Source organism: Rhinichthys klamathensis, unplaced genomic scaffold, assembly GCF_029890125.1.
Source record: "Rhinichthys klamathensis goyatoka isolate OS25496 unplaced genomic scaffold, OSU_Roscu_1.1 h1tg001043l_1, whole genome shotgun sequence".
NCBI classification, from domain to species: domain Eukaryota; kingdom Metazoa; phylum Chordata; class Actinopteri; order Cypriniformes; family Leuciscidae; genus Rhinichthys; species Rhinichthys klamathensis.
The window spans coordinates 289,658-304,115 of NW_026607318.1; the positions used below are offsets into that span (position 1 = coordinate 289,658).

General features: G+C 37.0%; 1 protein-coding gene across 2 annotated transcripts in view; it reads right to left on the minus strand.

The window, feature by feature from the left end:
* Window positions 1-899: 899 nt before the first annotated feature.
* Window positions 900-14,458, minus strand: part of kifap3b (kinesin-associated protein 3b) — a 38,727-nt gene continuing 25,168 nt past the window's right edge. For both annotated transcript variants that reach the window (XM_056244674.1, XM_056244675.1), the window contains exons 16-20: window positions 13,597-13,695; window positions 11,994-12,079; window positions 8,145-8,310; window positions 7,715-7,796; window positions 900-1,284 (exon numbers count right to left, since the gene is read on the minus strand). In XM_056244674.1, coding sequence (XP_056100649.1) covers window positions 1,200-1,284; window positions 7,715-7,796; window positions 8,145-8,310; window positions 11,994-12,079; window positions 13,597-13,695 — 518 coding nt within the window. In that variant the 3' untranslated portion in view covers window positions 900-1,199. The remainder of the gene's footprint in view (window positions 1,285-7,714; window positions 7,797-8,144; window positions 8,311-11,993; window positions 12,080-13,596; window positions 13,696-14,458) is intronic.

The window sequence follows — 14,458 nt, forward strand, 5'->3', positions numbered from 1 at the left end:
ATTATAGCAGCAAAGGCCAAGATGTTAGGAGGCACGTTTTGTGTCTGGAAATACAGAGCGGTCCTGAATTCATTGTGATAAATTAAAATTAAAACTAAAGTACAGTACTCTAAAATAACACTTAAAAATGAACAGACATGCTACATCTCAATCAGAAACATATAATAATCAAGTAAAAACAATTAGCATACATAAAATTGTTACAGAGGCAGCATTTAGCACCTTACATATGGTGTTATAAGATTCAAATGATTTTCACAGCAATGAATCCTGGACATGGTTTCAAAGGTTAAATAAAATACAAATAAACATGGTTAGGCAGTTAATTAATAAATATTGAATAACGTCTACTTGCATATGCAATCTGACAGACATAGCGTATAGTTTTGTTATACATGACAAGTAGTGCAAGATATTTTATATAAAGTGAGTAATGCTACATCTTTATGAAGCTGTAAATGCAGTTTATGGTCATCGGATTAATGAGAACTGGCTATTTAATAATCCATTTTACTGGCCGAAAGTTCATTATCATAACATGTCAGGATAAAATATTCAATGAATAACATTTTAGCTGCTTATTATTTAGATAATATGAAGATGACAACATTTAATCCAGTTCAGTGAATATACTTAAAGTGCACTCTCTAAAAACTACAAAAGTAAACTAAAGCTTTTTTTTATCAAAGTTTTTAAACTAAAAAATTTATAAATAAATAAAGACTATTCTGAAGCTAAATGTAACTGTCATTAGTGAGTTAGTTGTTTCATTGGTGCTATGTGGAGCATGCAGCACATTATACTTCACCTGTATGTGTCTCTTTAAAGATGAGACACACTGAACTACAGCGCTTTATAATATCTTTCATAAATAATATTAATACATTATGTAATATCTTATACAATGTAATAATGCTTAGCAGATTTGTGTACATTCAAAAAGTAAAAAAAAAAACAATTTATAACTAAACATGAATATAAAATATATAACATATGATGTACGTGAACTTTTGATTTGCTTAATGAATCATTTAAAGTTATTATAAAGCATCACCAAGCATTTTACTGGGTCTCGCTATTAAATCTGCCTTTAAATCCAAGGGTGGGCTTACATTTTGTGGAAGAGACTGGTTGGTTCACAGCGTTCGAGTTTTCAAGGAGATAAAAATGGTCTTGTAGTGAACTGTCACGCAGCGGCTCTATCTGCTGGATCCGTACCCGTGGAAGAACGGCTCATCAGGACGAAAGCCGTAGGCAGTGGCAGGACGTCCTTCAGCTCCATTACTGAGGAAAGAGATTTGAATCAAGTGAGCGTAAACTCCGATGATCATGTTACCATTAAAATGTTGCCTCTAAGAGTCACTAGATGGCCTTCTTCCATACATATGTGACCCTGGATCACAAAACCAGTCACATGTCGCACGGGTATATTTGTGGCAATAGCCAACAATACATTGTATGGGTCAAAATTATCGATTTTTCTTTTATGCCAAAAATCATTAGGATATTAGGTAAAGATCATGTTCCATGAAGATATTTTGTAAAATTCCTACCGTAAATATATAAAACATTTATTTCTGTGAGTGAATGCAGCACAATCGCGAACATAAATGGATTTTCTCAATGTTTCGATTTTTTTGCACTCTCAACAGATTCCAGATTTTTAAATAGTTAGTTTATAAACTATTTAGTTAATAAATATTGTCCTATCCTAACAAACCATACATCAATGGAGATTCTGGAATTTCAGATTATGTATACATCTCAATTTTTAAAAAAATTGACCCATGTGACTGCTTTTGTAGTCCAGGGTCACATATTATCATCAGGAGAGACGGTATCAGATGCATGTAGATCAATTTGTTAGATTAATGAAGATTCTGTATTCGTGTCAGTGCTGTGCCGATACTACACATTAATTTATTAAGCTTGAACGTTGTTGTAAATTTAAACATAAGTTAATATAAATTATATACAGTACTATAACTAAAGTATAATATTTGATATATTTTACACGCACACAGACGCACACAATTTCTATGAAAATCATTATCTAACTGGCTTTTAAATTCCAAGAATGACTTTTGAGAGCTTGAAGTATCAGGTAGAATAAGCTGAAAATTAGCCACAAACCAGTAACATTTTGCACTCCATGCAATAGTTTTGCAGCACAAGGGAGTATAAAAATGTGCTTATGAAATAATAGCGGTATCATTTATTTATCCTTTACAATTTCAGCTGTACAAATGATTATTCCTGAAAATTAAAAATATTCTTATATTGTTGGTTAAAAAAAAAGGTTTAATCTTTAATGAAATGTATATATATTCTCACATATGTAGATGTTACTAAAAATAAATGTAAAAAAAAAAGATCCATTTTGGTGGTGGTCCAAGAGACTGGATACATTTCATAACCTTATAACCACCAACATTGATTAATTGTAATAATTACGTTAAATGAAAAGTGTACAAAGAAAATATAATAAATGGATGCACTAAAAATATACAGACTTACAATCACAGAACAAGAAGCAACCAATAAAAATAAGACCGAGTCATCTTGTTTATGACCATATGAACCAGAGATATAAAAACAAGTTATCCAAGTATAAAATGAAAAAGGCAAGCTTTCAATAAAACCTGCTGTCCAAGATCCGTAGTAAAGTATGGGACGCATATTGTCCCATGTAAGACTGCCAAATGCCAAGATTTCAATGCAATGAGCTCTGCATGCCAATGTAAGCCATACCTCCTACACTACAGTATATGAGCCTATACATACTGGTTTAACATACTGCATACTATTGCCCATTGGCAGCTTACATTACAGGCTATGATATGTACAGTATCAAGTTACAAAATGATTTGCTTGAACAAAATATTTAAGTGTAAATAGACTGAAACTATTACATTATTCAAGTAAATCTGATGAGTCTGGTTTTGTTAAAACATAGCAACTAAGACATGATGTTTCATTTTTGACTGCTCTGGGTGTAAAGGGGAGTAAAACAGCAGAGGTGTGACACGTTCTTGTCCATCTTGTACCTCGACAAGGTTTTTACACTCATTCAGGATGAACAGAGCCAGGAAAGTGCTGCGGTTCTCGAAACAAATTGGCCACTGGCTCTGTCTGCTTCCCTTTAAACCAACAGCTTCGGGTCTACGGCCTTTAAATTATGAGCTGTTTGCTTTGCCCCTCTGTGTCCATATTACATTGTGTTGTTTTTAGCCTCATATGACCTCCAGTAATCAAATACAGCTAGCTCCCCTTAGCACCCCGACTCTCACACACTCTGCTGTATAAAATATGTCTTTTTCCTATTGGCCTGCCAGATCTGTCAGGCTGAATTTGAACAGCGGGTAAGAGGGATTCATGCACGGATCGACGCCACCCGTAGGTGCTCTGAGCCTCTGTTTTTGACTCCGACACCTAATTTTACCTCCTCACTTGGGCTTCCCTTGGAAGCAAGTTCTTCAGGGCCTGTGGTAATTTATAGCAACGAGTTATCAGGGTTAGTTTTGTGCTTCAACTTGATATCACGTCATTAATTAGGGGAAGACTAAAATGACACTATGAATGAACTCAGATAAGTTATCTGAATGAACTTCGGATAAGAAAACTAATTTGAATTTGAATTCATTTGACGATTTATCTCAGTCCTGCGACCGACCCGGCCTATGATCCGTAGCGAGCACATTCCTGACCAATTATGAGGCAGCCTGTCACCTCTTCCTGCACGGGGCTTCAAAACAGGGCAGTAAAAGCTGAGTGGGGGTTGGATTGACAGCTCATAGGGAGCCAGGTCGGCCCTGATGTTCTGGGGGGAAACGGCCAAAGGTGCCAGTAAAAAAGGCCCTTTTAACCAGACATTGTTTCATTGCTCAGAGGAGTGTGTTTGCACAGGAAACGGGTCTCAGCTCTTTTTATAAAAGGACGTTTCTCCTCCTTTTTTCCCCAAGTTGTTCTCCAGCCCGCGCTTTGATCTTGTGTTCCTGTCACGTCTCCAGTTACATGCCCCTACCTTGGCTGTGTCAAATGAACAGCACCCCTTTTTTTCCCCCTTCCTTTGCCTGATTGCGTCTCCACATCCCTGTTTTCTATTTTCCTCCTGCCTTCTCGTCCAAGCTCCCCAAGGCTTTAGGGACACGAAGCGCCACACTGCTTGAATAAAGGCGGATTTGTCAGTCTGATGTGTGCACACAAAAGACACGCACACAGAACTGGTTTAACATCTGCAGACAGTGTGTCCCGCTCATGCTCAGAGTGACCAGTTTTAGCTTGATCCTGCACCTCATCTGTCTGTGGGAATCAACAGGGCTCTGGTGATAATCATATTGGTTTGTAGGACACAATACAATAATATTGCAGTGCTTACTGTATGATTATTCAAAACGGTCATGTATTGTGATCTTTTACTCATTTGTTTCTCTTTCATCTGCATTGAATTTTGGTCAATGCGCAAAAAAAGAAAAGAAAAAGCATTGTATGTTATGTATATATTTTATATAAAAAGTGTATATTATATATATCCTGTTTACATATACAAAAAGTGTATATACATACACATTACATTAAATATGCATACATATCAATTTTTATTCATTATTTGATGCTTTTATCCAAAGCAACAAATTGCATTCAAGGTTTACCTCTTTGTTCCTTTAAATCAGTTAATTTATTTCCTGGGAGAATATATTGGTGATTTCTCCAACAATGTCAAACTGCACTTGAAATGCAACCACTGGGCTTTGATGCATATCTGCAATAATGAGATACTCTAACAACCCTTGACACACATACACTACCGTTCCAAAGTTGTAGGTTTGGTAAAACTTTATGTTTTTAAAAGAAGTCTGATGCTCACCAAGACTGCTTTTTTTAAATCAAAAACACAGTAAAAACAGTAATATTGTGAAATATTATTACAATTTTAAATGCATGTTTTTTATGTATTTTAAATTCATGTAATGTATACAGTACCCGTGATCAAAGCTGAATTTTCAGCATCATTACTCATCATTACTCCAGTCTTCAGTGTCACATGATCCTTCAGAAATCATTCTAATATGCTGATTTGCTGCTCAAGAAACATTTCTTATTTTTATCAATGTTAAAACAGTTGTGCTTTCAATTTGGATTAATTGAATGCATCCTTGCTGAATAAAAGTATTAATAATAAAAAAAAGTATTTATCTTACCCCAAACTTTTGATCATTAGTATTTGTATCAAAATGTTTTACTATTGTCGTCTGGTGATCTTCTCATTAATTTATATGCAAAAATATAAAGATTCTGCCATACAGTATGAAGAATGCAAATGACTACAGTTAAGCAAACCATCTGGATTTCATTTATACATAAATTAAAGAATTAAACTGTCAAATTTATTCAATGTAATAGTACATTTTTGATACTGCTGTACTATTTTAGAACCACACAACCATACATGGAGTGAATCAAATACATGTTTCAGGTTGGCACGTGAAGTCAAACCACTCCAATTGGGCCTGCGTTCACACACATCTTTTCACAAGCATCTTAAGTAAAGACGGAGACTCTATTTGATTATTATGGTAACCTCTGTCACTCAGAGCTGCCCACTCAAATTAAACCATTCATCCCAGGACCCTAATGTTGCCCCCCACCCCTCGGTGTATATTTGAAATGTATCACTTTACAAAGAGCCGCTGGAGAACTTGCCCCTCCATCTGGATCCCCGCCTCTATCCTCACCCACATGACAGCGCGGCGGCACTCAGCGCCACAGCCGTCAGTCCGCAAAGTGTCTAAATCCCCACCCAGCCAAAACAAACAAAGCATTCTCCATACAAAGCACACAGCGCACATTAAACACGTCCAGTAAAATCAATCGTATCAAGTACGCACTATCAGGGCAAGTTTAGACTACAAGAGTAAGTATGCACTATATCAGAGCTGCATCTCAAATACGAGTGGCGGATCCATTTCCTCACAGATCAGCTCTTTGGCAGCCTGAGATTCAATGTGACCACTGGAGTGGATGGAGATGTGAAATGTTATTTCATCTGTACGCATAAGTGTGTGTGTGCGTGTTTGCTGAGGAATGTGGACAATATATTTGGCTGCATGGGACTAAAAAGGCATGTTTATTTTCGGGCCATAGAGTTACTGACAGAGAGAAAGACAACATCAGAGTAATATTACTTGGTGCTTTGTTGAACAGCTGTACTTCAAATGATTAAACAACTTACAAAAGCCAAAAATTTGATTTTTTTTAAAATACTGTTCTCTGAAGACCACAAATTTAAACTGGTTTTACTCAAAGGTATCAACAACAACAATGGCCTGATGGTCTGTGACCAGTGTGCGAAAGGGACCATCACTTGCCCTGTTTTCACTACACTACATGTTCAAAACACCAGCAAACCATAGCCAAAATATTTTGCGATGTACTGCTATAGCACTATTCTTTTTTGTCCGTTTTTTTGGGCAAAAACTGAGATCATTAATTATTGGTGCTGTCAATTCATCGATTAATAAAAAAATTAACTAACGTACTCCAAACTACTTTTAACTCAACAAGGGATCCAAGAATGTGTCACTCATTGGCATTTCTTAGCAAATACACATATGTGCTTTTATTATTCTTTTCATTAATTGGCATATCATGTATATAGTTTTGTTTTTTCTTTTACATTAAATTAATAAATTAAGTGAACTGCATTACAATACATTTAATTAATTGCCAGTCCTACATATTTAAATTGATTTCCAATCCCAGAGAAGATCTGGTCCCCCGACTGAGCCTGTTTTTTTTTTTTCCTCTATTTTTTGTCACTAATGGAGATTGGGTTCCTTGCCTGTTGTCTTTCACAAGCTTAGATGGGGACACTTACTAGTCTGTAATATTATCGATTTGACTGCAAACTTGAACTTAACAGACCTTAGTCAGGTTAGACGCCATATTGAACTTTACGCAGATGAAAACGAGGCTGTGAGGGATAGACATCCAGTCTATAAAATGGCACACAAAAGATAACGGTCCTAGATCAAAACTCCAATTTTTTAAACTGTACTGAATATTGAACGTTTTTTTTCTGTTGGAAAGACGTTTCATCGGCTGAGCAATCGGATTGCTGTTAAACAACAATACAATCCTTTGAAAGCACTCTATTTTATCCCTTACAGACTCAATTTCATTAGTCAAAAATGAAATATGGCGCTACCCTGACTAAGGTCTAGTGAACTGAGTGATGACACCACTGTTTTTAGCAGAGCTGCTTTATAGCTTCGACTTTCATAATTTGACGCTTCATGATTTTCGCAACAACGACACTTGAACAGAGTTACTGAACTGAACCAACACTGAACTGACACGAAGTGAATAGTGACAATAATTGTCTTCTGTAGAGCTTCTTATAGCTAAATGGAACTCATTTTGTAATTGATGAACTTTACACAGTTATTGAACTGAATCAACACTGAACAGACTTCAGCTAGTGACACTGTCATTGGAGAGCTGCTTTACAACAGATTTGATCTCTGTTTGCATCCATGATTCTGTTATTATCCTGTTTATCACTGTAAAGCTGCTTTGAAACAATGTGTATTGTATAAAGTGCTATAGAAATAAAGGTGACATGACTATGATTTAAGAAAATACATTAAACAAATCATTTTGCATATGTATTTAATGTAAGAGAAGCTGATGAGGGTAACAGCTGCTCACTCACCAGGCGTTGAAGTCTCCATTCTGAGAGTGGAACTGGCTGTAGAAGTCTGGACTGAGGCCGGGCTCAGGGGGCATCATACCGTCTGTACACACACACACACAGAGTATATAGAGCAAACAAACGTATGAGACAGCGACCCAGCAGAGCCACTTCCACCCAGCAGCTCTCCTCATTTATCTTCCTGACAACCTCTCACTACGACAAGCCTTTGATGACACCAACCCGACGGACAATCGAGCCAAAATACAGCATCACAATTCTCGTGGAAAATCTGATCTAAATGTAAGGGTTTTAACTTTCCATGTCTGTCAGTTTGTGGCACAGGATGTCAATCAAGTCATGTCTGCAGACAAGAAAACATGGAGTGTCTTTTGTGGTCTCAGCCATGTTCCTCTGAGGGCTGTTTTGGTGTGTATGTGTGGTTTCTAACCAGTGCTGTAGAAGAGATCAGGCTGCTCTAGGGCGTCCGGGTCGTCTCCATACAGGTATGGCTCGCCATCCTCCATCTGTCTGCTTTCCACCATCTCCAGCCACTGCGAGTTATGCCAGCGAAACTTCTCACTTTGGATCTTCTTCCCCCACTCTTCATCATACTCCTTTGCAGAACACACACAAACACGTAGATTTATTTGCCTGAGATGTGTTACACCCCTCAAACCTAAATTATACCACACAGCTGTGCAAATTCATGTTTTTTTAAAGTTGTCAAAACAGGACTGGCATTCTGCATTTCAGCGCCAGTTCTACTTGAACTCCCCACAAGAGATTTCCAGTGAATATCAGAGAGAGAGGGTGCCATACACTGTCATGCCTGGCAATCTAACATTTACCGTTACACAGACTTCTAACAGCACCCGGACCCTCCGCAGCAGATATATTTCATCCCACAATGAGGGCTTCTGTCTGAGCAGGGTTTTCCCTATAGGCTGTGGCCACTGATGGAGCCACAGAGAAACAGACTCTGGTTTAATCCAGTGAGGTCAGTGATTAAAGGTGCAGAGCCCACAGACTGGATGAAGTGCCACACACAACACACACACGTCGCACACAGCCGTATAAGCTTTCTGCACAGCCAGCACTTTTGGTGAGATGGGGAATCAGTTGATTTTGTGCTATTGGATTCTTTTGTCAACGCATGTCAAGTGTGTCAGTCTGTCTACCTCCATCTTAATACACCTCTTCCAATGTAAGTGTGCTGAACTAGAGCTTTTTTGAGATGAGTGTGACTGTACAATCAGTTAAGTATATAATAAATACAATTTAATCAATTCACATATACACTACATTCAAAAGTTTGGGTGTCAGTCAAATTTTGTAACGTATGTTTTTGAAAGAGGTCTATTATGCTCACCAGGGCTGCATGTATTTGATAAAAAAAAAAAATATATATATATATATTTTTATAATTTTTAAATATTTAATATTATAACTATTTAAAATAACTTTATATTTTTTATATTATTTAAATGTAATTTATTCCTGTGATTTATTACTGTGATGTAAATCGTAACTCCAGTCTTCAGTGTCACATGATCCTTCACAAATCATTCTGGAAATGCTGATTTGGTGTTCACATTACATTTCTTCTTCTTATTGTTGTTGTAATCAGTTGCGCTGCTTAATATTTTTGATAAATAGAACAGAATTGATTTGAAATAGAAACCTTTTGCACATTTCTGGTCTTATTTAAGAATAATATTTTTTTGCAATATATTTTCATAATCTTTCATCAAAACTCCACCTATGACTTGGCATTTTGGCTGAGGTCATCAAGCCATTATTTCGACCCCTGTCTTCCAAACACAAGACCATTTTCCAATCAAGTCCTGATGGATAGAAAGTCCCACCTTTTGTCAGTTGAATATCTTGCTTCACATCACATTATGGAAGTAAAATGGGTAGCAAACAGTTTTATGTTAACCTTAATCCCAGGTGACTGAACCCAACATGTTCATGAAGGCATTCTCATGAATGTTGTTGCTATGATAATAATATCCTCTATTTTTTGAAGAGAGCATCATTTTGCCACATCTACCCTATCAGCATCTGTTTTCGCTACAGGTTTAAACAATATAAATACACTTCTTGAGTTCAAGGGATAGGATAGTTCACCGAATTAAACGATTGTACTAATGTACAATGATGGTTTTTGTATTTTACATTGTGTGATGGTTTGCCACTATATTACTTTTTATTGTTTGTGGAACATGGGTCCAAGACAAATTCCTCTTTGGGGACAATCAAGTGCATTGAACTTTTAAACTTGAAAAATGAAAGTTATATAGTTTTGGAGTAACAGGGTGAGTTTTTGGGAAAACGATCCCATTATGAAATCTAGTTTTCAAATGCTTTGTAGATACTAGTAGAACTAGATACTTATTAACTATACTAAACTGAAGACAATGAATGAATTTGTTACTCTCGGCACAGGGCAGTGGGAAACACGTCTAGCATCGTTTGCACAGAGCTCACCCCATAAAGAAAGATTAAAAAGTTAAACCATCTCTGCTGAGACAAAGTATTAGATGTACCAATACTAACTCATGCTGAGGTTGGGATTTTTTTTCAGCATTAGCTCTGTACAGTGAGTCAACAGAGGGGTGGAGGGTGCAGGAGGAGGGCTGCTGGGGCTCAGAGCTCAAGGCCAGCTCTCTGTCCCGGGGTCTAAAGGCCCACAGAGGCGCACTGCCGCCGCCTGCTCCGCTGAATGAAAATATGGATTAATCAGCCGAGGCCCCCTGTGGCAGAACCTGAGTAAATAAGCCCTGTTTCTCTTTTCTTTGCTGTGTCCATTCATCATGTGGACAGCAGCGCAGAACTGCGCGGGAGCCCGGGGCAAGAAGCCTGATGCAAAGCCCAGAGGGCCAGTGAGAATACACACTCACACAAACCTGCACCCAATATTTTAGAGTTCACCCAAAAATGAACAGTTTGTCATCATTTACCCGCCCTCCTGTAAACATGTACGACTTTCTTTCTTATGTGGAACATAAAAGAAGATATTTTAAGAAATGTTTTTTTTTTCTTTTTTTTCTTTGTCTATGACCAAAAATGTTTGGCTACAAACATTCTTCAAAATATCTTATTGTGTTCCACAGAAAAAAGAAAGTTTTGGAACGACATGAGGGTGAATTAATTATTAGTTGGGTCAAGTATTTATTTATGTCTGTTCTAGATTGATTTCCAGTAAAAAAATATTCATTGACGCATCTAGATACTTTCTCAAAAAAAGCAAAAACAAAGTCTAATCCTGCTTGTGGATGGCAAAACTTCCTGTAGAGTTCCAGCCCCAAATAAACACCTGAACCATGGTCTTTAGGATGACTAAAAATGAAGGAAAACCTGTACCACGAACCTACCCCCTAATTTCGTGATGAGCAGCATTTACAGCAAAACAAGCTGCTCTGAGACACTGAAAACAGAATCATGAGCTGCAGTATTTGTATTTGCAGCAAAACATTTTGCAGATGGTTTAGTAATTGATTTAGGGCATTTCATGATTCACGCGAGTCATACTTCTCTAGTCAGAAAATAAGGAAATCAGATGTTTGTTGGGGCGAGTTGGAGGTCAGTTCTACAAGGATGTAGATGCTTTGAGAAACATTTTGAAATCGGATCACAACTCCATAAATCAAAATGGAGTAGATGTTAGTTGACAATGTGCAATAAAAAAAGTTTTTCATATTTTTCACTTCATCTTTCTCTGTATGTTTGTCAATAGGAGATGATCTTAAAATATCACCTATGCTACCATGAAGTAAAAAAATGATAATTATAAAGTGGGAATTTGAAAAAACATCTTAATGAGCTTAAGTAAGTTTTCATATCGAATTAATCTGTAAAATTAATTTAGCTTGAGATGGAACAACGCAGTTGATAAACATGACTGCCTCACAGAATGGCCGATGAAAGTGTAAATCTGCATACTTGATACCAACGTCAGCCTCAGCTCAAACATGTCAGTCTGCTGAGCCAGAGCTACACATCTGCACTTTCTCTGTCACCACGGATACAAACCAGATCCCACACGCACGCTTTCATGTGGCCGAGGCTTAACGAGCAGGCTAATAAAGTGAATGAAACACTTCCCCAAACAAACCTGGCTCTCAGAGTTCACCACCAATTACTGCTATCTAATGTCAGTGAGTGAGCATTAACTGCAGAGATTTTATCGGCACTGTAAACGCACATGGTCGGCATTGAGCAAAAAAACACAGAGGTCTCTGATTCAGATTTGAGTGCAACCCCATGTGTAGTGGGGTTGTTTTAGAATACTTACGGCAATAATGTCCAGAGTGTTGTCACACACTTGTCGGATCTCCACATTTTTGTCATGCATAAGGTCGATGAGGTAAGCTGGGGCCTCTTGGAGATACGGTTAAGGAGTTCAAAAATTCACTGACAATTAAAGCCCAATAATTGCTGTGTTCAATCTCAATTACCATAATTACAAATCTTCAATCAGTTAAAAACATTAACATCTTGTAAAAACTCTAACCAAATTTGTGTTCAATAAATATTACATTTTGTTATAGCCAGTGATACCTAGTGCACCTTCTTCATTCTTAAATATTAAGTAAGAGCGTTGAAGTGTATTAATGTAAAGGTATTGATAGGGTTTCAGTATTATTAATATTATGAATCGATCATATTTAGTATTATTAATGTAGTGTCATATTTTGTTGTTAATAATAATAAAGCCATACATTTTGACCAATCTTGCAATAGAAACTATGTAAAGTAATTAGTTAAAAGTACGAGGGTGTCAACATCTCAACAGTTCATTGTAAAATTTCTTATATTTTATAATCTTATAATTACAATATAATTATAATTACTTATAATTGTCAACGCCTCTTCAGATGAGAAAGAGCCAATGAATGAGTATACGAACACAAGTGCCGAAATGATATGTAAATAAAACAATACCCAAGCATCTGTCAATGCAGCGTTGCCACATAATGCTTATCACGAGGGAAACAAATGTCAGATTTGTTATTGCATTGTTGTGATCTAAGATAAAAAATATTTTATGGCACGTAGTGCAAAAACATTTCAGATGTTGAATGTCATGTAATTGAGACCATTGTGTCTGGAGTGGGATAACAAAAAAGTGGCCAATTCAAGAACTTTCTTTTCTTTTTCTCTTTGAGAGGAGCTGTATATGTTGGGACGGTCCCTATCTTAGCCCTCCACCTCCTTGCCCTTCTTAAATATTGAGTAAGAGCGTTGAAGTGTATTAATGTAAAGGTATTGATAGGATTTCAGTATTATTAATATTATGAATCGATCATATTTAGTATTATTAATGTAGTGTCATATTTTGTTGTTAATAATAATAAAGCCACACATTTTGACCAATCTTGCAATAGAAACTATTTAAAGTAATTAGTTAAAAATACGAGGGTGTCATTGGTCTGGGTCTTATGTGGTCTGTTATTGGCCTGGATGTCGGTCTACCTCAGAGGCATCACAGTATGTACTATAAAATGTTTTGCCATGAAACCCCCAAAAATGTGCTTTATGTTGTAACATAATAAAAACATTATTTAATATGTCTGAATCAACCTGAATACTTAAGCTACACAAACGAAAGTCATTTTTACGGGTTAGATCAAGTAGTAATAGATCTGTAGGGTAACAATTGTATCTTGCCACTTTTACAGTGCAGACAAAACTTTTTTTTTTTTTTTTACATTCTCCTTATGTCTAGACGTGAAAATAAGCATGCATTCTTACATTAAGCTGCAGTATTAAAGACTGAAGAACCCAACAGTATCAATGCATCGGTGAACACAGGCCAAACAGATGTCAAAGACCATTTACAAAACATCTGCTGAGAATAACATACACTGAAAATCAATTTATTGTAACAAGGATACGAGTGTCCTTAATGATGACATCTCTGGTGGCCTGGTGGAAGACCATCTGGTAGAAGACGTAGATGATCTGACACACAAATTCATCGTCTTCCTGTTGGGCTGGAAACAGCAACACAAGCAAATGAAGAACATTACTCTGACCTCATGAAATAAAGTATTTTGCTTCATTTGAAGAAGGCACAATACTTTCCTTATCACAAGAATATCTGCACATCAGCATTAAGCTTGAAATGCAATACGGGAAAACTAACAAACACGCACACTCCAGAGCAGCTGCGCAGGCATTTCCTATCCAATGGTGCCTGTTCATGCGAGCTGATGTTCAAAACCTCCTCCAGTGGATCATGTTTATGTATGAAGGCTCTCGTGAGAAGCCGCCATTTGGCGAGAGTATCAACTTTTCCTCTGAAACGATACAGAAAGCTCCTATGGAGAACTGTGTGGTTGTAACGGCCCCCTCCTAACTTTAATAAAAGCCTTTATTTCAATTTTGATCTGGCTCAGAATGAACTCGTCCCCTGGGATCGAAATTCCTCTAGAAGAATGATAGCAAAGAGGGTTTAGCTGCTCCATGGGACCAGATACTGAATACCGCTACAGCAAGGAGCTGTACAAGCTTTGCACAAGCTACAAATAACATCACAGAGAACATGTCAACGCTTCTTCAGATGAGAAAGAGCCAATGAACGAGTATACGAACACAAGTGCCGAAATGATATGTAAATAAAACAATACCCAAGCATCTGTCAATGCAGCGTTGCCACAATGCTTATCACGAGGGAAACAAATGTCAGATTTGTTATTGCATTGTTGTGATCAAAGAAACAAAATATTGTATGGCACGTAGTGCAAAAACATTACA